The 26,723-nt window shown below is 48.0% G+C and overlaps 1 protein-coding gene across 1 annotated transcript in view; it reads left to right on the top strand.

The window, feature by feature from the left end:
* CACNA1A (calcium voltage-gated channel subunit alpha1 A) overlaps positions 1-26,723 on the top strand; it is a 252,427-nt gene that overhangs the window by 133,664 nt on the left and 92,040 nt on the right. Inside the window, exons 5-16 of the mRNA XM_023724768.1 lie at positions 6,257-6,360; positions 7,576-7,691; positions 8,806-8,862; positions 8,958-8,960; positions 10,440-10,529; positions 18,393-18,602; positions 21,504-21,616; positions 22,969-23,081; positions 23,232-23,363; positions 23,600-23,672; positions 25,270-25,387; positions 25,534-25,601. Coding sequence (XP_023580536.1) covers positions 6,257-6,360; positions 7,576-7,691; positions 8,806-8,862; positions 8,958-8,960; positions 10,440-10,529; positions 18,393-18,602; positions 21,504-21,616; positions 22,969-23,081; positions 23,232-23,363; positions 23,600-23,672; positions 25,270-25,387; positions 25,534-25,601 — 1,197 coding nt within the window. The remainder of the gene's footprint in view (positions 1-6,256; positions 6,361-7,575; positions 7,692-8,805; positions 8,863-8,957; positions 8,961-10,439; positions 10,530-18,392; positions 18,603-21,503; positions 21,617-22,968; positions 23,082-23,231; positions 23,364-23,599; positions 23,673-25,269; positions 25,388-25,533; positions 25,602-26,723) is intronic.

The raw sequence follows: 26,723 nt of genomic DNA on the forward strand, positions 1-26,723 counted from the left end.
ATTAGGAAAGTAGCAAAGCGGTGTTTATTGTTGTGTGCCGTGGAGTCATTTAGTTGATCATAAATACAGGTCCCTTGGCAAATGGCCAACATTCTCCCACTACTAGTTGGAACTGATCTTGGACCTAATCCCTTTTTCATTCCTAGATGCTTGTCTTGAAAAATAGCAAAGCAGTAGACTTTGGGGGACTTAAATCGCTCATTCATTCAAAATTCATTAAACACGTACTGTATGCAGACACCATTCTAGACACTGAGGATAGGCAGTGAACAGAAGAGACAAACGTCCCTGCTCTGGTCGAGTTGACATTTTAACTGGGAGAAAAAAGTGACCAACACAGTAATTAAGTTATATATATAAAGGGCAGATAGCCAACGTTTTAGCATTTGGTCTCTGTCACAGCTACGCAATCTGCTGTTGTAGTGAAAAGCAACCATAGACAACATGTAAGCAAATGAGCACAGTTGTGTACCAATAAAACTATTTACAAAAACAGGCAGGTAGCCCATGGGTGATAGTTTTCCAATCCCTGTGTTAGGTGGTGTTAGAGGGTGATAAGAGCTAAAGAGAACAATAAAGCAATAGAAGGGTTATGGATTGTCAGAGTGGCAGGGAGCCATGCAAGTATCTGAAGGAAGGGCAACCCAGGTGGACGAAACAGCCAGTGCAAAGGCCCTGAAGCAGGAGTGTTCCTGGCATTTTTGAGGAACAGCAAGGCAGCCCATGTGGCTGGAGGGAGTGGGTGAGGCAGAGAGTGGGAGCTGATAAGGCCAGGAAGGTGACAGAATAACTCACAGGCTGAGACCGTATCATTTATCATCCAAACCAGGACAGTTTTAAGAGTGAAAGTGGAAAGAGGATTCAAAAAATAATTAACAGGTGTTATATGATCTACAGCAAATAGAAACCAGGACATACGGCCTCCCTCAGGGCCACGGTCAGGACCTTGACTTTTTCATGATCAGGTCCACTCCATGCTCATCTCATGTGGCTGGGGAATTGTACATTCTCCTAAGCTGAGTATTTTTTACATCCTCTATACTTTTTCTGAATGAAATTAGAGGGAAATAAACTATAAAGCAGAAGGCACTTAAGGATTTACTGGGACTCGGTCATTAATTTGCTTGACGAGTTATTTATCGAGCGCTTACTAAGCACCAGGCGCCACACTAGGCTCTGGCAATGCTGAGATGAATCAGTATCTTCTCGGGTGCTCAAGATTCTCCAGGCCAGTCGTTAGAAGCATAAATTACTGTGCAAGTGCAGCGAAGAGGTACGTGGGGGAAATGATTTTGGTTGTAAGCCAGGATAACAGGTCTAGCCATGCCATCCACTCTCTGGCTGATCCTGGCAAGTGACGCCACCTCTCGGCCTCAGTTGCTGCATCCTCTGTGCATGGGGATTGTGGGAAACACAGGGAAATAAAGTGTGGGAAGCATTTTGTCAGCCCGAAAGGGCTCTGCAGATATAACCATGGTGACCTTCCTGTCTCTTCACGCCCAGGGACAGAGCCTGATCATTTGAACTTGGGATAAGCCAATCCACTGACAGGGACCTCATGTGCATTTGTAATTCAGCCCACACTTAGTGAGCACCTACTGTGTGCCAAGTGCTATTCTGGGCACAGGGGGCCAAGACAAGGAACAGTCTTGCCTGAGGAGAGCAGATGTTTTAGGGAGGAGAGAAATCTGTAAGGAAATAAATGCATAATCGACAAGATTATTTAGGGAGTGAAGCATGCTGGGAATAGATGTGCAATGTGGAGGGGAAAGTCCTTTCAGTTGGGAAGTCCAAGCAGGCACCTCTGAGGAGGACACAGCGGAGCAAAAGCCTGGGGGACAGGGCGGAGTCGGCCTATCCAATACCTGGAGGGAGGGGGCTCCAGGAAGAGGCTCAGGAACAGGAAACGGGCTCATTGCAATCTGAACCTCAGCTTTTTGGGTGTCAGTTTCTCCATCAGTCATATGGGAGACACTCATTTGCCCACCTGTCTCATGAGATCCATGTAAGTGTCGATGAGAAGGTGACATTTGAAAAAGCCCTTAGTTGGTATGGGGTGAACCATGGAGATAAATATCTGGTATATCAGTCAGAACAGCCAGGCTGCGCTGCAGTAACAAACATCCCCTAAGTCTCTGTGACTTTAACAACAGTTCATTTCCTGCTCATACCACATGTCCAGATCTGGTTGGCTGGGGCCGGGGGAGGGAAGGTACGCTCTGCTCAGCATAGTCATTTGGGACCTAGCTGATTGATCAGCCACCCCCTGGAACATTGCCAGTTGCCATCCTAGAAGGGAGGAGAGCCCTGGAGGGCCCCACACTGGCTGTTCAGCACTCTAGCCCAAAAGTGACAGCTCCACTCACTTGTCAGTGTCCAGAACCCACCCCACAAGGGAACCAGGAAGGACCATCCTGGCACATCCCCAGAAATATCTGGTGACCACTAATGGGGGAAGGGGATCCCTGGGTGGTGCAAACGGTTTGCAGTCGTCTACTAACTGAAAGGTTGGTGGTTCAAACCTTCCCAGTGGTGCCATGGAAGAAAGACTTGGTGATCTGCTGCTGTCAAGATTACAGCCAAGGAAACCCTATGGAGCTCAGTTCTCTGTAACACATGAGGTCACCATGAGTTGGAATCAGTTTAACAGTAATGAGTTTGATTTGAGGTTTTAATGGAGAAAGAGTCCCCAGGCAGGAGACTCCTTTGAGCCTCTGGAAAACAGACAAGGTACTTTCTAGAGCAGCCTCCTCCCCCGTGTTATTACGGATTTTAACAAGTGAGCAAGCTGCCCCCCTTCCCCATCCTCCCCAGACCCAGACTCGTGTGTACCCCACCTTAACCTGACCTGTCAAAGGGGAAGGAGACCAGGAGGGGAGACTTGTGCCCCATCTACAATAGTGAGTGACCACAGACCTCCTGGGCAGCTCCTGGCTTCCTGTCAGGGAAGTGTTTCCACTTTGCTCCCAAGCAAACCCCACCACCCAGGGAAAGCCCATCTCCTAATCAAAACCTGCACCCAACCCTCCACCAGCTTCTCTGTAAGTCATTGGATCCAGAGCAGGGAATTGAATACTTGGGGTGAGGCTGAAAGAGAAAAAGTACTTCTAAACACAGACAGCTGAGCCCCAGTCCCCAGGGAGGAAGGAGCAAGAAGGGCTCTGGAGGGAACACAGCCATGGGTTGAGGATGTGGGCTGTGTAGTAGTTTGGACCCGCCTCTCATTCAGTCATTCAGCAAAAATTGGGTGAGCCCTGCCTGCACTGGGCACTTTGCCAGGGAACAGAACAGGAACAGAATGGACAAAATCCCTGCCTCTTGTGGGGCAACCATTCAGCAGGGGAGACAGTGAACAAGTTAAGTGAGTGAGTGTATAGGAGGTGAGATGATGATGTGCTAAGGAAACAATAGCCCAAAAAGGAGATCAGAAATGAGGGGGTGCAACTGTAAAGGACCATCAGGGAGGCCTTCCTGAAGAGGTGAAGGGGTGTGGGGGAAGGGTGTCCAGGCAGAGGGAACAGCTGTGCAAAGTCCCTGAAGTAGGACTGTGCTTGCACATTTGAGGAGCAGCAAGGAGGCCGGTGTGGCTGGAACAGAGTGAGCGAGAGGGTGAGTGAGAGGAGACTGGGGGCATGGAGGTGAGAGGGTTGGGGACCACCTCTGCCATTTAGTAACTTGGGACATGTGACTTTACCTCGTGGCACCTCAGTTTCCTCACCTGGAATGATGGGAATGATTACATACTGCTTTTTGGGGTTGATGAGAAGATTAAATATGTTAAAGTTGGCCAAGTACTTGGCACCGTGTGTGCGTATGTGTGTGTGCACACGCGTGCATGCATGTCTTTACCCTGGGCAATACATCACGTATCCAGAGGCCCCTAAGCCTGTCAGGAGCCAAGGTGTGAACGGACACATGCCTTGTTGGCAATCTCTGAGATGGAAGGGGCTGCCTTGGCCCCGAGGGGCCTCATCCAAGTCTCCCTGTTCAGTCCACCCCCTTCCACCTGCTCCGTCCTCTCCTGAGCCTGCTCCCCAAGATGGCCCGAAGATTTCCTGTGCTGCCCATGCAGGCTTCCGCTTCCTGGACTATATTTAGCCCTGAGAAATGGGAGCGAGAAGCCTTCAGCCACTGCAGCATCAGAGGGGAAAAGCACAAAGCCAGTCCTGCCTCCAGTCCAGCCCTATTCTGCTGACTCCATTCCTGTCTCATTCTGCCAGAGCCTTCCAGAAGTACAGCACTAGAACTTTGGAGCTTGTTAGAACAAGGGCACAGTTTGTGTCCAGGATTAAGGTTGACTTTTTTGAAAAAACTCTGGTTTTTTATGGAAATAAACATTCAGAAAACTTCACAGATCGTAAGTGAACCGCATAATGGATTTTCACAAACTGAACATACCCGTGTAATCAGCACCTAGATCAGGAAACAGCTGTCTCAGCCCCAGAAGCCCTCTCATGCCCATCCCATCCCAGTTGCCCGGTTTTGCATTTTATGTTAAGTGGAATCTCACATTTTTCCATCTGGCTTCTTTGCTCAACATTAACTTTGTATGACTTCATGTGGTGACCCATGGCAGTTGTTCATTGCACAGCATACCATTTTTCTATCCCCTCTCCTGTTAATCGGCATTTGGCTCATTTCCAGTTTGGGGCTGTTGTGAATATTACTGCTATGAACATTCTTATATATACCTTTAGTGACCACAGGTTGACATTTCTGTTGGATAACTACCCAGGAGTGGAATTATTGACTCATAGCAAAGATGCATGATTGGCTTTAGTGGAAACTCCTAACCCATTTTTCAAATGGGGAAGTTTGAATATTACCCTCCCACTGCAGACTCTGAGGGTTCTGGTTGCTCCACAACCTCCCCAACACCTGCTAGTGTCAGTCTTTTTCATTTTAGCCCTTCTGCTGGATGGCAGTGGCATTGCATGTGGTTTTATGTTGTATTTTTGTTTGTTTGTTTGTTTCCAGATAGGCTTTAGAGTTTGTAATTATCAGTTCAACAAGTAAAACATGTATTCAAAGAAATATGTGAACAAAATATGGAGCTTGAAGTACCTTAACAGAAGTAACAGAAACATAGCTCACAGTGGTTTAAAATAAATAAAGAGAATTTCATTTCACTGAAAAGTCCAGAAGTAGTGGGCTTCAGGCCAGGCTTCATCCAGCAGCTCCACACTGTCACTGAGCATCCAGGTTCTTTTCAGTTGTTCATTCTGCCTTCCATGATGTGGAATTTATTCCAACATAAGCTTTCCTCATGCACACAGGATGGCTGCCAGCAGCAAGCAGGATTATATGCTTTCTTATTCATGTTCAGCAACAGATCATCTCTTCCCCCAACCAGTGAGCAGAAATCCTGGACTTCACTCACATAGGACTAACCATTCACAATTGCCTGTGTTTTTAAAGGTGGGCTTTTAAAGCCACACTTGGGGATTCCATTCTACAGGCGCCACAGGGCTGAGGAACACCTGGAAGGTTACCCCTGGTTCAAATCCCACACCTGCCCCTGACTAGCTCTGTGACTTGGGTGATGATTTTGTCTTTCTGTGCCTCTGTTTCCTCATTTGTAAAATGGGCATGATGATAGCATAGGCACATCAAGAGGCTTAAATGAGTGGCATAGATAATGAGCTTAAAATAGTGCCTGGGACACAGTAAGCACTAAGTGCTTATTTTTATGATTCTTGCAGCCTCATAAATCTCTTCCTCTGTTTTTGTATTCTTCCCCTCCTCTTACACTCTTCTTGTCACAGTGTTCTGTTGAAAAGTGAGCTGGGAACTTCTGGGAATTTTTTTCAGGGAATGGAAGAGGGACACCCTTGAGGAAAAGGCTCACAGCCCAGCTGACTGGCTTGGTGACTTAAACAAGCTGTCAGACCCTGCAGTCATGTGCCTCCTTTAAGGGGAGACTGTGATTGTTTGGTGGATAAGGGAGGGAACAGAGGTTCATTTCTGCATTTGGATGAGGTTTGTGTCCTGCTCCTCCTTGACTCTGGTCTGGGAAGTCCTCCTCTGTTTGTTCATGCTGGCCCCCAGGTCCTGTGAGGATGACACCACTGGGGATTGGGGGGCTTTACACCTTTGATTGGTTGAAGCTGGGCCCTCCATTTCCCACCCTGGGCTGCCAGAGCTCCAGAACTCCACAGGCCAAGGGTATTCAAGGATAGAGCTCTCCAGAAGAACCTATGAGGTCACACCTGAGCCCCAGTCAAGTCTCACCTGCTTTCCCTCCTTGCCCCAACAGAGCAACGATGCCTCAGGGAACACTTGGAACTGGTTGTACTTCATCCCCCTCATCATCATTGGCTCCTTTTTTATGCTGAACCTTGTGCTGGGTGTGCTGTCAGGGTAAGTCTCCGTCACTCCCCCTCCCCTCCCTTTTCCAACTGCTGCCCAGGAAAAGGCCACCAAGGCTTTGTTTTCACTCACCAGCCAGAGAATGGGCCCTTCCCTTGCTTTGGGAAATCCAGACAGTTAGCAAGCCATGCACAACTGCAAGAGGTATCCAGGGAGGGGACAGACACATGGGAGACTGAAATTCAGCCCATCCTTAACTCACCAAGCTGTACCCCTGGTTCTGAGCTATTTCCATCCAGAGGAAGGGGAAATTCTTTCCAGTGCGGGCCTCTCATTCAAAAGGTTTTCTCAAATTTTTCAGGCCTACAACGTACCACGTAAAAAATCCTACAGAGCTTTATTTTCTGTAACTTACATTTACAAACAATAGGTTGGCTTTCCTCCCTGTTTTCCAAATACAAAATCATAGCTAGACTTGAACGTGCTTTTTATGACATACATTGTCCCTCTCCCCATCACCCCACCACCCAAGATTGATTTTCTTTTAGCTTAATCATAAATAGATTTCATTTTTCTTACCACAAGAAGTGTGAGGACTGGTACAGTGGCTCCATGACACCATCAGGAACCCCAGATCTTTCTAGCTTTCCACTCTGACATCCTTACCAAAGGCTTCCAATCTCATGGATGCCTCATGGTCTCAAGATGGCTGCCTCATGCCCACAAGATGGCCCATCCCATGTTCTAAACAGGAAGAGGAGGCAAGAAAACAGAAAGAGGTAGGGCCTATATCAAGGAAGCAAAGCTTCAGCAGAGATCATCAGCTTATGTTTCATTGGCATAACCTAAAAGAGGGCTGGAAATATTTTTTGTGTCCTGCTCCTCCTTGACTCTGGTCTGAGAAGTCCTCCATTTTTTAGCTGGGCACACTGCCACCTCAAATAAAACTGAGGTTCTGTTAGTCAGTATTATGGAGAGAATGAGAAGGAGGGAACTGGCCAGCAATGGTAGCATGGCATGGTTCCATGTATGGTTTTGCTTTTTGCTCCAGCTGGGTGCAGTTGATGGGAAATGTGTGAAGCTGGCAGAGATACCTCGCCCCATAATATTCTGATGTTTTCCCAGAAGACCTGCTCCTCTTGTTGAAAACCACTTGCCACCAGAGGGTTCTGAACCCCCAGATTACATGCACACACACACAGACTTCCAAACATTTCCAGGGAGGCAGGAAACATCCAGGTCCTGGGCTTTTTTGTGCATCTGCAGGGAGTTTGCCAAAGAAAGGGAGCGGGTGGAGAACCGGCGGGCTTTTCTGAAGCTGAGGCGGCAGCAGCAGATTGAAAGAGAGCTCAATGGGTACATGGAGTGGATCTCGAAAGCAGGTGAGGCCCTTTCATCCTGGAGCCCAGGAATGGAAATCCCAGGCCACAGAGCAGACAGAGAGTCATGCTTACAGTTTGAAGAGGGATGAGGGGAGGGGTGTGATGGGAGGAGAAAGAGGATCGAAACTGGTAATCCCAACTTCCAGCAGCAAGGAACCAGAGTATGATATTAAAACCTCCGGGATGGAGACAGAATGTGGCATCACATAACAGTTATGAGCTTTAAAATCAGGCATTGGTTTACATCCTACCTCTGTCACCTCCTAGTGATATACCTCACCTCCCTGTGCCTCAGTTGCCTTATATATTCAATGGGGATAACATAGTGCCTACCTCATGGGGCTGTAGGGCTACTGTGAGTATTCAATAAAGTGATTCAAGCTAAGTTGCTTAGCAAGAACAGTGCCTGAAACACAGGAGGCACGTGTGTATTTGTTCAGCCACTCAACAAATATTTATGAGGCTCCTGCTGTATGCCAGGCACAGTTCTAGGCACTGAGGATGTGGCAGTGGGAAAAAAGAAAAAAAAAACAGAATCCCTGCCCTCAGAGACTGACATTCTAGTGAGGGAGATAGAAAATAATCAAGTACATGTAATTTGGTGCTGCCAAATGCTGGTAAGAAATCTAACACAAGCAAGGAGCAGAGAATGGTTGGAGAGGGGTGGTCAGGACAGGCCTCTCTGAGAAGGTGACATCCGAACAGAGACCTGAAGGAAGTAAAGAAACAAGCTGCGTGGATGTCTAGGGGAGGGACATTCCAGGCAGAGGGAATCACAGGTGCAAAGACCCTGTGATGGGAGCATCGTAGCAAAGAGGCCTGTGTGCATAGAGCAGAGTAGGCTAGGGGGAGTGGGAGGAGGTGAGGGCAGTGGGTGATGGGGGCAGATCAGGCAGGGCCTGAAGCTGTGGTGAACATGTTGGCCTTTATTTTGAGTGAAGTGGGGATGATGTTTGCTATCATTACTGTTGCTGAGGGGGGCTGGGCATCAGAAACAGCTGAGCAGCAAAGGGAGAGCAGGAGTGGCCCCTTGTCATTCCCGTCCCAGGGAGCCCATCCCCAGGACAGTCCTCCAGGCACTGGAGCTTAACTCTGTGCTCTTCCTCCTCCTCAGAAGAGGTGATCCTCGCCGAGGACGAAACCGACGGAGAGCAGAGGCATCCCTTTGATGGTAACTGCTCTGAGCCCAGCGAGGCGGTGGGTCACAGGGCAGACAGGAGTCGTGGGACCAAGGGGACAGGCTCTTTGGTTCTAGAGGGCCTCTAGGAGGTGCTCAAGGGCCAGGTCATGCCAGGAACAAACAAGAGACCAGGTTAGGCTCAGTTCGATCTGGGGAATGGTAAGAATCTGCTTCCTTGAGGAATATCAGGACCTCAGTGCAGGGTTGACACTTTCTGATCTCCCCTTTCTGCTTTAATTACGTGCCTGGATTCTTTGGCTTTGTGCCTCAGTTTTGCTCATCTGTAAAATACATAATGCTAATAATAGTAATACCTACCTTACAGATGGCCGATATCTCTGTGAGGATTAAATTAATTATTGCAAATAGAATACTTAGGACAGTGCTAATGGTGCACACAGTCAGCACCATTTGTATATGCTAACTAAATAAATAACAATAATAAGAAGTCCACCTAGTATCCAGCTCACTGTTAAGGACTGTTGTCTCTCACGTTAGAAGTTTGGCTGGACAGAGCAATGACTTTTGATTAAAAATACCAAGAGTGGGAAGGAAATGAAGAAACTGGGGCTCTATCCCCATAGCTTATAAAATGGATTTTACAAAGCACTTTGTTGAAGAGTGGAAGTCACTTCCTCTGGAGTGTATACTTTAACCTATTGCCCTCTAGAAGCCTCCTTCACAGAGTAAAGCCCGAATATGGGTGGGGGGAGGGAGTTTATGTCCATAAACCCAGTCTGCCCGGCATCTATGGCAGGAGTAAAGGGGCGGACTGTAAGAGTCACTATACATCCAGTCCAGGGCCCCCAGAAAGTGAAGTTTCTTAGACTTTAGAGATAGACCAGAGGGAAATGTTTGCTAAATAATATAATGATAATAATTCCATCAAAAACACGTTTTATTGCTTGGGATTATCTTCTCACACGTTAGAAAGCTAGTTACACAGAATGATGACTTTTGATTGAAAATCGAGGGGATTAGAAGAAAATCAATGAACTGGGGCCTATCCCAGCAGATTATAAAATGAAGTTTACTATTTTACTGGAAAAGAGATTACCCTTGGGGATGTCCGAGTGACTTTATTGAAAGCGTATACCTGAACTCATTGTCCCCTGGAGAGCTCTCAAGAGAGAGAGTAGAGCTGAATATTGGGGAGTGGAGAGTGTCCACAATCCCAGCCTGCCTAGCATGTATGCTAATAAAGGTCAAGGGGTGGACTGTTTTCGTAAGAGTCCCAGGGTTCCTAGAAAGTGGGGTTTTTTAGAATTTAAAAATAGACCAGAGGGAAAATAGTGACCGAGAGAGCTCAGACTGGAATCAGACTGAACAGGACTTGACTCTCTCTTCACCCCTTGGGTACAGTCATATAACCTCCCTGAGCCCCGGTTTCCCCATCTATAAAATGGGCATGCCAGTGGTTCCTACCAAACCCAATTGTCACGAGGGCTAAATCCAATGATATGTAGAAAGAGCGTGGCGTCATGCCTGGTGCAGAGTATACACTCGATGGCTGTCGTTGTGCAAAAAAGGTAATGTCTTTTTCTCTTGCTGTGTTTCCATTGTTGGAGCTCTGCGAAGGGCCACCATAAAGAAAAGCAAGACAGACCTGCTCAACCCTGAAGAGGCTGAGGATCAGCTGGCCGATATCGCCTCTGTGGGTGAGTCCCTTCTGCTTCCAGGTGTCTGTTCATCGCCAGTCCCCGAGAGACACAGGGGCTCAAGGATTGGAAACCAGGCTGCCTGGATTTGCATCTCATCTCTCCCCCTTGCAACCTGTGTGCCTTAGGGGAGATTACATGGTTATGGGAATAACAGTTCCCGTCTTCTAATATTCTGAGGATTAACTTTATCCACATAAAGCATATAGAACAGCGTCTGGCGGAGAATAAGCACCCGATAATGTTGGCTGGTGCAAATGGTTAATGTGCTCAGCTGCTAAATGAAAGACTGGAGGTTTGAGTCCACCCAGAGGTGCCTTGGAAGAAAGGCCTGGTAATCTACTTCCAAAAAATCAGCTATTGAAAACCCTATGGAACACAGTTCTACTCTGACACACCTGGGGTCACCATGAGTCAGAGCCAATTCAACGGCAACTGGTACTGGCAATGTTGACCAATATTTTCATCATTTGTAAAGTACTCATTAAGGGCTTGCTCTTGTTAGATGCCCACTTGTGACAAGACGGAGACAAAATCCCTGTCCATGTGGACCCTACAGTCCAGGGAAGGAAGTAGATATTAAACAGGTAATTCCACATAGAACTTGTAATGGTGATGGTGCTGCTGAGGAGATCCCAGGGTCTTGGCCTTCTCTGGAAGAGTGGTGTGTCGTCAGGGAAGGCTTCTCAGAGGAGGCGACTTTTAAGCTGAAAACTGAAGGATGAGTAGGAGTTCACCGTAGGCAGTGAGAGCAGAGAGAACATGTGGAAGGCTATGCCCCAGACTGCCGCCGTGGTTACCATAAGAGGCAGAGCTTGAGGGGCCAGGGGACATTTACTCTTTTCCTTCTCACCCCTTAATACAGTTGATTTATTGACTGAGACTATGCTGCTTTTGACCTTCTACAGTGAAAATATGTTATTTTTTTAACGGGTTTTAAAAAATTCCAATAATAGAAGAAAAGATGGGAGAATATCCAGGCAGAGGACCCTGAGAAGAGAAGTAATTTAGACTGTTCGTAGAACTGTGTGGCTGGAGCGCAGAGGAAGAAAGGATGGAAGAGAAAATGAGGGAGGGAGGGGCAATTACATTCCGTTTAAATATCTGCCATTATATTATTTTTGTCAGTGTAGATAGATGCTTCTGATCTACTCTTCTCTCTTCTGCTTTTTTTTTTCACTCAACCCTAGTTTATAACCACAGCCATTGAGTTTTGACATCATTTTCCTTGCAATCACATGTTCCCTACAGGTGGATACACTATAGTTTGTTTAGCCATTGCTCTATTATATGGCATTTGAGTTGTTTCCAATTTTTGCTCTTAACGAAGAACACTACTGTGAATATTTATGTACAATTACTCCCCCCACCCTTTGGGCGTATTTCCTTGGGGATAATTATAGGATCAAAGATATTAACAGCTTTTCAACTCATTATTCACAGAGTCATTCTGAGTTTCAGAAACGTTGAACCCATTTATAAACCTGCCAAGTAAGCGTACGTTCATGGATTCCCCACCCCGGCCATTCCATTTTGCCAATTTAATTTCCTTCCCCAGTTAAGTAGGTTTGTAATGATACCTTAAAGCTTGTTTTAATTTGCATTTTTAATTTCTAGCCAAAACACACTTGTCCTTGTAATGATGAACTCTATTTCCACTGGTGGCTATATCTGTTTATCTCTTTTGAACAAGTGTCAAGAATTATAGCATTCCAACTCTGTACGTTTTATCAGTTATGTCTGGCCCACATATTTTCCCAATGAGTTTGCTTCCATTTTTAAAATCTGTTTTTGTTATATTCTGATGGGCAAACTTTTTGTCATCCCACATTTACCAAATGCCAGTCACTGAAAAAATTTGGAATACCCAAACTAGCCTCTCCTCTGCAGATAAGATGAGATTGTTGTTGTTGATGTTAGCGCCATGATCGGTTGGGGATCGGCCCATAGTGATGCATAGGGTTTTCCTTGGCTGGTTTTCAGAAGTAGATTGCCAAGCTTTTCTTCCTAGTCCATCTTAGTCTGCTGGAACCTGCCATTCATCCACAGGGAGATACCACTTTTCATCAATCATTCTGGCAAAGATGAAAAAGTAATAATACCCAGTGTTGGCAAGGATATAGGGCAATGGGCATTGTTACACACTGTTGACAGGAGTGTAAATTTGCACAGTGTATGATTTGGCATTATTTAAATATAGACTTTATACCCTTTGACCTAGCATTTCCGCTTCAAAGAACATTCCTACACATGTGCAGAGATCTGCATTCCACCCTCTTTACATCAGCGTTGTTTCTAGTGTTGGAAAAATAAAAAACAGGAACAACCCACATGCACAAAAGTAGGGAGATAGTTAAAGAAATTAGAGTCTAGACTTACAGTGGAGTACTACACAGCCAGGAAAAAGAACAAGATTGCTACAGGTGTGGAAAGATGTTTGAGACGTGTTTTTCAGAGAGAAGAAAGGAAGCTGAACAATGCTATGTACAATATGATCCCATTTTTAAAAAATAGTATTAAGACGTATCAGATCTACTTAAAGAAGATTTGGAAATTGGAGGATTACAAGGGATTTTCACTTTCTATGTTACATTTTTCTCTAATATATGAATTAATGACCTGCATTACCTTTGAAATCAGGAAGTTAAATAAATATAAAGTTGCTTTAAAACAACAGAGAGTCCCTGGGTGGCACAAATTGTTAAGCGCTTGACTGCTAATCAAAAGGTCGGTGGTTCCAGCAGAGGCACCTTGGAAGAAGGGCCTGGTGATCTGCTTCTGAAAGATCACAGCCTTGAAAACTACAGAGCACAGTTATACTCTGCACACGTGGACTCGCCATGAGTCAGAATGGATTTGACTGATACGGTGACAATATCGGTTGCCATTGATTTCGACTCATAGCAACCCTATAGGACGGAGCAGAACTGCCCCTTGGGTGTCTAAGGCTGTAATCTTTATGGAAGCAGACTGTCACATCTTTCTCCCATGGAGCGGCTGGTGGGTTCGAACCACTGACCTTTCAGTTAGCAGCTGAGTGCTTAACCACTGCACCACCAGGGCTCCTTATGGTGACAATGGCAATATTAAAAATAAATAAATAAATAAAACAACAGAGACGCAGTGTAAGGAGCAGTGACGAGGGGTCGAAATGGCTGAACAGGGCAGGGAGGAATTTGTTCAGTGGGAAGACCAAAAAAGGCTTCACTCAGGAGGGATTTTACTCGGAACCTCAGGAAACCTTTGACATGGCCAGGTTGGGGGAGGCATTCCAGGAAGCCATGGCAGATGTTCAGAGGGTTCGTCTGTGCAAGACCCTGCCCTAGACTCTGTGGCTGACCAAGGAAAAACTTGCTACTTGGGGAATCCAGGTTCAAAGCAGGCATTTGATAGACATGTGAGGAGGCAGCTCAGGAAGAGGAGGAACCCAAAGAGAAAGCTGTCAGGATGAGTAAGGACAGATGCTGTTGAGAAAGCAGGGTGATTTTCAGCTTTCTAAATGGATCCAGAAGACAGGCCAGTGGCTTGCTTCAGCCAAATCCACCAAAACCCCCGACCTTGGCCTGGTGCTCAAAAACACACAGGAAGGGGCCCCCAGCCTAGCCAGGTGTTTTCCAAGACCACCCTAAAAGAAACCTCTGGAATTGCAAGGTTCTGACGAGAAAATGCCTTTACCTTTGTTTATGTCTGTAAAAAATAAGGACAAGGTAGGAACTGTGTGGCATTCGCCCCCATGTTGTACTGTAGTAAACACGGTCTTACATAATTAGGGATTCTATGGCGCTGTTGAGTCAGCTGATGAACACATGATAAAGCTGTCTCATTTATAAGTGATGAACTTACTGTTAAAATATGGAAACCCATTGCCATCGAGCTTTTTTCTACCCATAGCGACCCTACAGGACAGAGTAGAACTGCCCCCATAGGGTTTCCAAGGCTGTACTCTTTCTGGAACAAGATTGCCACATCTTTCTCCCTCAGAGCAGCTGTTGGGTTCCAACCACCAACCTTTTGGTTAGCAGATGAGCACTTAACCACCATGCCACCAGGGAACTTGAGTCATTTGTATGAAGAGTTGAGCGATGAATAGACGCTGCCATCATTAATATCATTTCTTTGGGAAAATCCGATTCCATTTAGATGATTTTAATGATATAAGTTCCGTGTTGGCAGCTACCATTTCAACTTTCAGAGATCTTTCAGGATATATAAATTTCCAGAAATCTCTGCGTTAAGCTTTGGCGGTGGCATACTCCAGCCCTCACCCTGGCTCCATCTGGACTAGCTGCCCTAGCTGCTCGTGATCCCTTGAAATGTAGCTGGTCTGAACTGGGATGTGCTGTATAAAAACACTCCAGAGTCAGAAGACAGTGTGAAAACGTAAAGAATGGAAAATATCTCATTGATAAATTTATATTGATTACATGTTGAAATGACAATACTTTAGACAGATTGGATTTAATAAAATACAGTATTAATTTAAAAAAAAAAAACAAACTAAAGATTGCCTGCAAGTACAATTCCAGGCAACGGAGAAGAATTAGAGACCAGAATGTATAGAAAAAGGGTGAGTGGGTCGAAGTGAGTTAATTGCTGTAAACCGAGGTCACAGTATCTCGCTAGCACAGGGCCTGACATGTAGTAGGTGTTCAGTTAGCATCCATTTCCCTCTCCCTTCCCGATGAGTGGGGTGCAGGCTGGGTGATCAAGAAAGGCGTCCTCGATGAGCTGGCACCTGAACTGGGCCTCGATTTCAGTTCTTGGGGCTACAGTAGGAGACGATGTCCAGTAATCATAACATGCCAGGCACTGTGCTGAGGTGTATTAACTCATTTATTCCTCCCAAGGGCTCTATGATGTAGGAAGTGTGGTTGTCCCCAATTTACAGATGAAGACACTGGGGGCCAAGAGATGAAGTGACCGATCACCGCCAACTGGCAGTGGAGCTGAGGTGTTCAGTGTGGCTCCAGCAGGGGTGGGGGGTGGGGACCAGCTGCCCACAGTGACCAGCTCCTCTCTCTCCCTTGACCCTTGGAGCATCCCTCTGAGATTCCTGAGAGGCTCGTTCACAAGCTCATCCTCAGGTGCTGCAAACAGAGGCCAGAAATGCCTGACTGAGAAGGGCCAGGGAGAGCCGCACCAAGGGCCCCCAGTGCCTCTGGGGTCAGGTGGGGGGTGGGCATGAGAGGAGAATCCGTGGCAGAGAGGAGAGGCCTTGCTGTGAGGGGCTGCAGCCACCAGACTGGGCAACTGCTACCAGTGGGAGTGCCCCCCACCCCCCGTGGCCACATGGTCCACTGTCCCAGGAGGAGTGAGTAGTGTGATAGCTGAGAACACGGGTTCCAAATCCTGGCTCGACACATCTTCTCCAGTCATTGGACCTCTCAGCCCTATTTCCACAGTTGTACCATGGGGACAGGAGCCCTGGTGTCACAGTAAAGATTTACAGCCTCGGAAACTCTATGGGGCAGTTCTGCTCTGTCCTGTAGGGTCACTATGAGTAGTAATCAGTTCGACGGCAATGAGTTTTTTTGTTTTGACCACAGGGGCAGTGATGGTCCCTGCTCCACAGGGTGCGATGAGGATCAAGGAGCTTATCATGTAGCATCTTTCCCACAGAGCCCGGTGCCTGCTAAATATTCAATAAGTGTCAGCTGTTACTTCATCCAAGAGAAGCTGACAGCCATATTTTTTTATGGAAGGTCTCCCAGTTTTTAAATGTAGACCAGTAACTCCAGCTTTTACAAAACCATATGAACCAATACGGCCCCTGGGTACCAATCTCTGGTTAGAATTTTGCTAAGAGGAAGTGGTATCCTGCAAGGTCACAGGCTCCCTTGAAAGTCACGTTTGCCATGTCCCATGCCTGGCACATGGGATGGGTTCAGTGAGCATGCTGGATGGATTAATGAATGAATGAATGAACAAATGAATTGAGAATGGAAGGAAGGAACAAAGAAATGATGAATGAATGAAAGAAGAAATGAACAAATGAAGGAAGAGATGAATGATTGAATAAAGAATGAATGGAGGAATGGAAAGAAGGAACAAATAAATGAACAAAGGAATGATGAGTGAATGAACAAATAAATGACCAAATAATAAATGAATTAATGAATGATTGAATGAATTGATGAATGAATGAGCAAATGGTTGAACAAACTAACAAACAAAGGAATACAGTTGAAGGTTTTCAGGAAAAAGATAAACTCAGCGTGTCCAAAACTGGGGAGTCCCTGGTTGGTGCAGATGGTTAATGCACTCGGCTGCTAACCAAAAGGTTGGTGGTTTGAGTCCACCCCCAGTGCCTTGGAAGAAAGGCCTGGCAATCTACTGAAAAATCAGTCATTGAAAACCCTATGGAGCAGAGTTCCACTCTGACACACATGGGCTCGCCATGAGTTGGAATCTACTCGAGCAACTGGAATGGGCTGGTCCAAAGCTAAGCTCTGACCCTTCTCCCAAGCCTCCCCTTCTCATATCTTGCCCGTCTCAGTGGATGGCAGCTCCGCCCTTCCAGGTGCTGAGGCCAAAAACCTTGGCTCCTCCCTCTTCCTCATAGCCACATATGATCTATCGACAAGTGTTGAATCTACCTTAATTCAATACACCCCACATCCACCCACTCCTCCCTTCTTCTCAGCCACTACCAGATCCAGCCCCACCATCGCTTGCCCAGACCAGTGCAGTCCACTCCTTCCTGGTCTCCCTGCTCTCCCCACCCCACTTTGTTCCTTCACAGTGACTTTCATACCTAGGTCAGGGCACAGCCCTCCTCTGCTCAGAACCCTCCATGGCTCCCACCTCACTTGAAGTAAAAGCTTAAGTCCTCTCCACAGCCTACAAGGCCCTGCACAATCTGCCCATCACGCCTCCACCCTCACCTCCTCCAACCCTCCCTCTTGCTCACTCCCCTCCAGCCACATTAGCTTCCTTGTGCTGTTCCACAAATTCACCAGGCACATTCCTGCCTCAGGGCCTTTGCACTTACTGTTCCTTCTGTCTAAGGTATTCTCACCTTATATATCCTCTTGGTTAATACCCGTACCTTGGCAACTCAGTTTAATACTGCAGCCTGCCCCATGGCCCCTCCTGGGGTTCCCAGTTCCCTTATTCTAGTTTTTCTTTTTTCCATGGCACTTTTCACCTTCCATCACACTGTTAATTGACTTATTCATTATGTTCGCTGTCTGTCTCCCCCACTAGAGCGTCAGTCCCAGGAGGGCAGGGCTCTATCTGTTACCTGCTGTATCCTGAGTACCTGGAAGAGAACCTAGCACACAGTAGGTGCTCAATAAATGCTTAATAGTAAAAATATGTAGAGGCAGCGCCTGGAACAAAAACACAAGAGGGATTGGGAGCATCTGGATCAGTCCTTGGTCATTATTTCTGAAGTGAGGTGTCCATGGAAAAGTAGGTTCTACCTTTTCCTGCCTCCTTCCCTCTATACCTCCTCCTGGAGGCCTTCCCAACATGTTCCATGCAGCTCTGCCACCTGCCCCTGCACTGGGGGTCCTGGGAGGAGGCTCTTGCCTCATCCTGCCCTATGGAGTAACCCCTAGAGGCATCATACATGACCAGGAGGAAAAGACATGGCAAGTTGGCTCCAGCAGTGAGAGACGTCACCATCCCCATTGACATCCTGCACTCTCATTGGTTACTTCCAATACTGTTACTTTCGGGATCATTGCCTTCTCATAAGCACCACTGGAAAGCCAAGCCTGTAGATCAAGATGGCTGCCTCTGGCCAGAGGGCTTGTGGGGAAGCTAATGGACTCCCTGGCCACAGTCTGGGCCTGGGCCATGTGTTGGCTGGTTTCCTCTGAAGGAACAGCCTGACATTCTTCATTCTTCCCCTGGCAGGGTCTCCTTTCGCTCGAGCCAGCATTAAAAGTGCCAAGCTGGAGAACTCGACTTTTTTTCACAAAAAGGAGAGGAGGATGCGTTTCTACATCCGCCGCATGGTCAAAACTCAGGCCTTCTACTGGACTGTGCTCAGTCTGGTAGCCCTCAACACGCTGTGTGTTGCTATCGTTCACTACAACCAGCCCGAGTGGCTCTCCGACTTCCTCTGTGAGTACTGCCCAGCCCTGCTCCAGCCAGCCCCCTGATCCCTTTCTCACACCCTTTTTCCTTCTCGCCTTGAATTCACCTTTCCATTTGGCCACTTCTGCAACTGAGGTTGGGACTGCTGTTTCTGCTGCCACAGTGGTGGAGCCAGTTTCCTTCAGGCCTGAGAGAAAGAAGCTAGAATTCAGACCACTGAACACTTCCATGATCCCTTCTAAGGGAGAGATGGAGGGGTGCTGGTGAGCAGGGTAGTGGAAAGAGAGAGACAAACTGCAAGACAGCCAGATAGAGACAGAAACATACATGTATTCCTAGGCATGTCTCTGGAACTGTTAAAATAATTCATGGTTGAGAGATTGGGGTGGGGGGGCTTAGGGACAGGGAGTGATCTATATGTTGTCCTCATTTTCTCTGCTCATTTCTGATTCCCTGATTCTCCCTTCTTTCACATCTACTTCTTTCTCATTTCTCACCTGCACTTTTTGACTTTCTTATATCCAGAAGACCCCCTCCAACAAGTGTTGAGAGCATCTTGCTCCCTCACTGGGTACCAGCTCCCCCACCCCAAGGCTTTGCCTCCTGAATCTATTCCCAGATTCCAGGAATTAGCATGAGATAGTATCAAAAGTGAGGGCAAAGTAGGGATGAGAAGAAGTGGTGAAAGGTGGGGAGACCTCTGACAGGATTTTAAAAAGTAAAGAACTCTGAGTAATCAACAACAGTAGTGACTGGGCAGTGAGGAAAGCAAGCAAATGCCATGGCTCTGGTTTGTGGATGCTGAGTGAGGACTTCCCAGAACCTTTTGCCTGGTGGCAGCCCTCCTCCTGCATCTGCTGGCTTGTCTGACTCAGGTCTGTGAATTTCCTGCCCTTCTGACCTGGTTCAGAGTTGACCCAGGACAGCCACCAAAGACAGTTGAGTTTTCAGCATAGAGAGGCCTGGGAGCCTGGTCCAGGCCTTTGTCTCCTTGTAACCCTTATTGTTCTCAGTCATGTTGGCTGACCTCCAGGACATCCCCAAGGGGCCAGTTCTTCCCAGAGCCCTGACCTAGTTCCAACCTTGGTAATTGTATTTGGTCCCTCTGGAGTCTATCATAAATGAGGACTCTTTACTTCCTGTCTTAACCTCCTCTGATAGTCTATTTTTAATCTCCCATATTCTCCCCACTAATCACCTTGCAGTGACTGTCCTGGTTCAGGAACAGGGGGCTGGGACTTCCTGCCTGGGACCTCCGGTCTGTAAAAGGCCTTTAATGATCCCTATTTTCCAGTTGAGAAAACTTAGACACAAAGAGATTAAGTAACTTGACCAGGGTCACACAGTGCTTCCTCTGCCCCTAACTCACCATGTGACTTTGGATAAGTCATTACCATCATTCATCAATCAAAGACATCTTCAATTATAAGGCAATCTTTTATGTGCCATTAAGAAATTAAACAAAGTTGCCAACTAACCTAGGACATGCCACCAATTGTAAGATGCACCCCAGTTTTAGAGATGTTAAAATGTGAACAAAATGTGTGTCTTGGAATTGATCAAGTGTAGTAGTTTCTCTGGATCTCATATTCCTTGTCTATACTCGTGAAAATTGGGTATGATGGTCCTAAACATTCTTCCAGGCCCACCAATGCTGTGGATGAGTAATTCTCTCAGGTCTTGTGTATCACCAGCTATCACATTTCTGTGGTAGCCAGGAACTAAGCATCTCAGAAACTCTTCTGTCCTCCCAGAGTTGTTTCTCGTGGGTCTTAGAATGCACCAGATGTCGTGGACAGATTTCCTTCACTGATATTTTGGCCCTTGCCCAGCATTTTGACCTGCTGAGGTCAGTGAAGTCCTGGAGACCCTAGAGTTCTCCTCATACACCAGGAGCTCCCTGGAGTCCTGCAAATTAGAGAAAGTTTTGATCAGGAATGAGTGTGAAGGACCTTGACAGTCAGTTCAAACCACCTCTTAAAAGCATAATAAAACAAATGCCCTTGACCATCAAACAGAATTGGATATATTGCCAAAATTGTGAAACTACTGAAAGTTTGAACTCCTCTGTCTTCCTTTTCTGTACACTTTCTTCCCTTCAGAAACCCTCTTCTCCTTCCTGACTCCTGGCATTCCTACCCCATCAAGAAAGCCCTCTCAGAAAATGACCTAATGTTATCCATGTATTCACTGGAGCAAATGAATATCCATGTGTTACCGCTCCCTGAGGAACTTGTGCCTTTATGCTTTCTCACCAAAGAACAAGAGACTCTGTCTTGCTTAAGACTTTTAGACACCAGCAAGACAGGATTTCCAAGGGACTTCACATAGGTTTTCCAAATCAGGAGAAAAGCTGTGCCTTAGATCAGTTGCTGTGGTGCTCCAATTAAGTCCTTAACATCAGGATAACAACTAGGACACTATTATGATTTCTATTTCTTTTTTTCCTTTGGAGTGAAGGCATATAAAAGTGGATTAATCATAAGTCTTGGATCATGACACACTGGCATCATGGGGCTATGCGTGGCCCATTGTTACATTGTTAATTAGCTAGTTAGTTTTAATAATGTAATAAGGACCCAGGAACCCACTAGTAAACACAAAAGCAAGGTCCTTGGCTATAACCTACATCCAATCCTTCTCATCAAAACAGGGCCAAAACTACAAGATGGAGACCTGCTGAACTTTTTCTCGCTCCTTTTAGGATTGGCCTGAAGTTGGTTGGTTGGAGGGTACAAGACAGCTGTTGCTCTTCTCCTTCAACAGAGGGGAAACTGAGGCTCATGGAAAGAAAGCCTATGTATAATCTTTGACCAAGGCCACCAAAGACCTAGTGATAGACAGGGCCACCATTAACAGGAAATTCAGAGCCACCTGGAGGGCCCCCCATGCCTAACCTCCTGTCCATTTCCTCCCTCTCCCTTCTAGACTATGCAGAATTCATTTTCTTAGGACTCTTTATGTCCGAAATGTTTATAAAAATGTACGGGCTCGGGACGCGGCCTTACTTCCACTCTTCCTTCAACTGCTTTGACTGTGGGGTAAGTCTCTCGTATACAAGGAGCTCATCTCTCCCACTCTTGCCTAGAGTGGCCACTAGCTGGGAACCTCAAATGGGAGAGGGGTCACTCCGGACACGGGAGACTCCGCTGACTGCAGAAGAAATGAGAGGACGGTTCCAAACATTAGCAAGGATATGGAGCACCCAAAACTCTCAACCACTGCTGAGGGGGGAGGTGATTTATAGACCCTCTTTGGAAAGCAGTTGAGGGTGGCCTGGCAGTTCCACTGCTAGGGATTCACCCTAAAGAAACTCTCACCCAGGTACCCAGGAGACACTTACAAGAATGTTCTAAGCAGCCTTATTTGTAATAGTTCCAAACAGAATGACCCAAGTATCTCTTTGCAGTAGTGTGAACACATAAGTTGTGGTATGTCCATGCAATGGAGCACGATGCGGCGATTAAACGAAATGAGCAGCAGTGACACCTAATGGCGTGGATAACTCTCACCCACATAATACTGAGCAAAAGGAGGCAGACACTGACGAAATGAGTCCATACATCATGACCCAGCTCATGTAAAGTTCAAATGGACAACACCAAGCTACACTGCTTAGGGACATAAACTTGGATACTTTAAAAAGGCACCCAAAAAAAAAAAAAAAAAAAAACCATCGCCGTCTGGTTGATTCCGACTCATAGCGACCCTATAGAAAAAAGGCAAGGACCTCAAAAACAGTATGCTGAGTGAGAGAAGCAAGAAGGCCATGTAGTGTATGATTCCATTTATATGGAATATCCAGAGTAGGTAAATCCATAGAGACAGGAAATAGATAAATAGATCAACGGTTGCCAGAGGCTGGGGGAGGGGTGTGGGAAGTAACTGCTGAATGGATACGGGGTTCCCTTTTGGGATGATGAGAATGTTTTGGAACTAAGTAGAGGTGATGGTTGCATAACATTATGAATTTCCTAAATGCCACTGAATTGTGCATTTTAAAACAGTGAATTTTATGTGAGTTTCACCTCAATAAATAAAAAAAGGAAGGAAATGGTGGTTGTAAAAGTCAGGATGATCATGTCTAAGAGTAATGTCTTGGGTTTATGTCTAGGGGTCCCCGGAGGCTTCCGGAATACTGACAGGCTCTATTCCTTGGCCTAGGCGGTAGTCACATGGACATTCACTTTGTAATTATGTGTATCAGGAGTTCTTTGGTGCGTGTGATCTCTTAATAAATAAAAAGAAGGAATGAAGGGATCTGAGATTCTCACCCTGCTTCTGTTTGAGGGTGGGAGTCGGGCTGGGTTCCTGCTCGGTTCAGGCCCAGTATGTTTGCCAGTGCTGGGGGCCGGGCACTGTCCCTGGACACAAGGCTGGTCCTTTGTTCCAGGTTATCATCGGGAGCATCTTCGAGGTCATCTGGGCCGTCATAAAACCTGGCACATCCTTTGGAATCAGCGTGTTACGAGCTCTCAGGTTATTGCGTATTTTCAAAGTCACAAAGTAAGTCTTCAGGGTTCCTGGTCGCTCCAGCAGGGGCTCAGTTGGGAAGCGGAGTGTTGGGGAGGCAGGTAGGCCTGTGGGTGGGCCGTGCCTCCCGCTGACCCCTGGGCTTCCGCTCCCTGGCCCGGCCTGATCCCCTTCCATTGGCAGGTACTGGGCGTCTCTCAGGAACCTGGTCGTCTCTCTTCTCAACTCCATGAAATCCATCATCAGCCTGTTGTTCCTCCTTTTCCTCTTTATTGTAGTCTTCGCCCTTTTGGGAATGCAACTCTTTGGCGGCCAGTAAGTGCTCAGCAGGATGTCCAACTTATGTATCCCTGGGGTCCAGCCCAGAGCCCCCTCACCCAGCCCTGCTCCCTCTTCCCTCACTCATTGCATCCGGAGACCCACAGCCACCTCCTTCCACTTCCTTATCAGCTGGATGTCCATTGCCCAGAGGGGTGGGGCCCAGAGACCACCCAGGGTGTCCTCTTGGGGCGCTGAGCCAGGCCCTCATTAAATGCCTGTCCTCTCCGCAGGTTTAACTTCGATGAAGGAACGCCTCCTACCAACTTTGACACTTTTCCAGCAGCAATAATGACGGTGTTTCAGGTACAGCCTTCACCCCACCCCATGGGCGGGCATCTCCTAGTGTCAAAGATTAGAGTGTTTGAGGGGCCTCCCTGAACCCCACTCTTCTGCTTTGCCTTCCCGCCTTCCCCAGCTACAAAGACCCCAATCCCATATTCCAGGGCAAGGGGTAAACCCAAGCCCTGGGCAGTCGGCCCCACAACTTCTGTGCCCATCTGGGGCATGCCCAGAGGTGTGGGACTGGGCTAGCTGGGACCTCCAGAGCCTTTCCAGTGGGTTATTACTCTCTGGGGACAAAGGTTGTATGGGAAATGTGACTTTCCTCGCCCTTGTCCTGGCTGAGTGGTTTGTGACCTGGGGATGGGGGTGGAGAGGAAACTGTCCGTGGACTGAAGTTCGGAGCCCTCACATAGGTGCTAAAGTCACTGTTCATATTAGCATTCATGTTGATAGTAGTGATCACCACCCAGAGTCCTTCAGCACAGGGCTTCTCACCCAGGGCGATCCTACCCCCCAGGGGACATTGGCAATGTCTGGAAGCATTTTCGGTTGTCACAACTAGGGAGGGGGTGCTACTGGCATCTAGTGGGAAGAAGCCAGGGATGCTGCTCAACATCCTACAGTGCACAGGACAGCCCCCACCACCGAGAATGATCCAGCCCCAAATGTCAGTAGTGCCGGGTTAGAAAACCCTGCTTTAGCAGCTTAAAATTTTTGGAGTTCTTTCACGTTTACTTTATCCTCATGGAAATATTGCAAAGGAGAGGAGTTGAGTTTTTTTGTGGGAGATTGTATTGGTACTCCATGTACATCCCCTCAACCCAATTTCCGTAGCCCAATTTCTACTTCCAGTGCCTATGCCTTTTGCCCAAGGTGCTCTCTGGTCACTGGCACCCACTCTGCCCCCAGGCCCAGAAGTCCAGCGTGCTAGTGAATCCCCCCACCCCCCCACCAGGAGCAGCCTTTGGTGTATACATACCCCAGCTCTCTTGCCTGTAGGAGGGATGACTCTGAGATGTGTGCTCTCTGCTGCCCCCCAGAGGTCCACAGAGGGATTGCGCCCCAGTTGCCCATGGTGGGAACTTCCTTAATCACACATCCTTGACAGGCTGCTTTCCTTCCCGCCTCCCTTCCCCACCGCCCTGCTGGTCCTGCCTGGGGTCACCTCCCAGATCAACCACTTGCACTTGAACCCATTTCAGGGTCTGCCTTAAGAGGACCCCAAACATGGCCCTGTGCTACATTTGCACCTTACCCATAGCAGCTCGTCCACATGAAGAGTGTAAATGGCAAATATTTAAATCCTCTGTCACATCAGGGAATGTGGAGTTACAGAAAGGCCTGTGGCTCCTCCAGGGTCACGCTGGCTGAGAAACCAGGCTAGGAGTCCCACGGTGCAGGGACAGCTCTTTCCACTAGCAAACAAAATGAGAGCCCCAAGGAGAAGCCAGAAGGAGCTGACACCCCTGACACCCAGACTCCACTCCACAGCCTGGACAGGGCTCACGGTGACTCCCTGGGTCAGGGGTCAGCCGAATGCTTCCAGCTCCGCAGTGGCATCTCTGCGGGGCCCGCGGCTGAGAGGGGGTTGGCTGTGTGTCTCTCCCTCGCCTTTCAGATCCTGACGGGCGAGGACTGGAACGAGGTCATGTACGACGGCATCAAGTCCCAGGGGGGCGTGCAGGGTGGCATGGTGTTTTCCATCTACTTCATCGTGCTGACGCTCTTCGGGAACTGTATCCTTGGGCTGGGGGCAGCCTGGGTCCCGGCAGAGCGCATGGCGGTGTGAGGGAGGGATGGGGGGTGGCCCAGATACCAACAGCCCCAAACGGCAGCTCCACGGCGCCTCTAGCAGCCATTTTTCCCTGATTGGCGTCTGCAGACACCCTCCTGAACGTGTTCTTGGCCATCGCCGTGGACAACCTGGCCAACGCCCAGGAGCTCACCAAGGTGGAGGCGGTTGGAGGATGTTTCCCTGGCAAAGTTACCACCTGCTCATGGCAGATCAGGACAGCATGGGGGTGGGGCGGGGCCGAGCTTTGCCCTGGACGCACCACGTGGGGAGAAGGCACCTCCCTCCAGAAACCAGATGATCCCAGGCAGAGGGAGGGCCGGAGGGAAGGGGCCTTGGAGTCGCTGCAGGAAACAGATGGCCAGCTCCCCCGGAGTTGGCCGAAGGGTCCATTTACAGTTGAGCAGGGCCAAGGGGGCCCACAAGGGGTGGCATGGTCCCCCAGCTAGCAACAGGGGTGTTGTCACTACCCTAGGCCTGAAAATTCAGGGAGGGGATGGTGTACGGGACCCAGCAAGAGCTGGAGCTGAGGAAGGGGGCCTGCCCATGGGTTCTGGGACCTCGGAGGCCCCAGAGCGTGTGCAGCATGGAGTGGCCAAGCAGTGCCCCAACCTCGCTCTCCTGCTGGGGTCTCCAGACGGAGGTCTAGATGCCCATGCAGGTCAGCCTACTAGGAGACAGAGTGGGGCTGGGGACAGGTGGCAAACAACCTACCAGGGCCTGGAGCTTGGCGTGTGTCCCCATGTGCTTGCAAGCTGGCCGAATGGAAAGTCCCACGGACTTCACCCTTTAGTGGTAGCAGTGAAGACGTCATGATACTCACGGTGCCAAGCACGTGACGTAGACTACCAGAAGATTGCTGCTGTCTATCACCCTTTTGCAGAAGGGGAAACTGAGGCTCAGAGAGGCAGGGTCACCTCCCCAGGTAACAGTTTCCTATGCATGTAGCATGCTCAGCACTGTGCTTGGTACACAGTAAGTGCTCAATAAAGGCAGCCCTTATCAGCCTGCCAGCCACAAGCTGGGCCCTGGATGAGAGCTGGTAAAGGGAGGACCGGGATTTGAACCTAGACTCCAGAGCCCAAGCCCTCTACCCATACACCCGACGGCTTTCATTTGAACATCAGCCAAGCAAGTAGTAATAAAAACAGCAGCAGCAAATTTAGCTGCACTTTATCGTGTGCCTGGGCGTTAGGGGAGTACTGTTATCCTCGTCTCACAGATGGGGAAACTGAGGCCCAGAGAGGTTAACTGACCTACCCATGGCCACCCACACAGCT

This window comes from Trichechus manatus, unplaced genomic scaffold, assembly GCF_000243295.1.
Source record: "Trichechus manatus latirostris isolate Lorelei unplaced genomic scaffold, TriManLat1.0 scaffold00258, whole genome shotgun sequence".
NCBI classification, from domain to species: domain Eukaryota; kingdom Metazoa; phylum Chordata; class Mammalia; order Sirenia; family Trichechidae; genus Trichechus; species Trichechus manatus.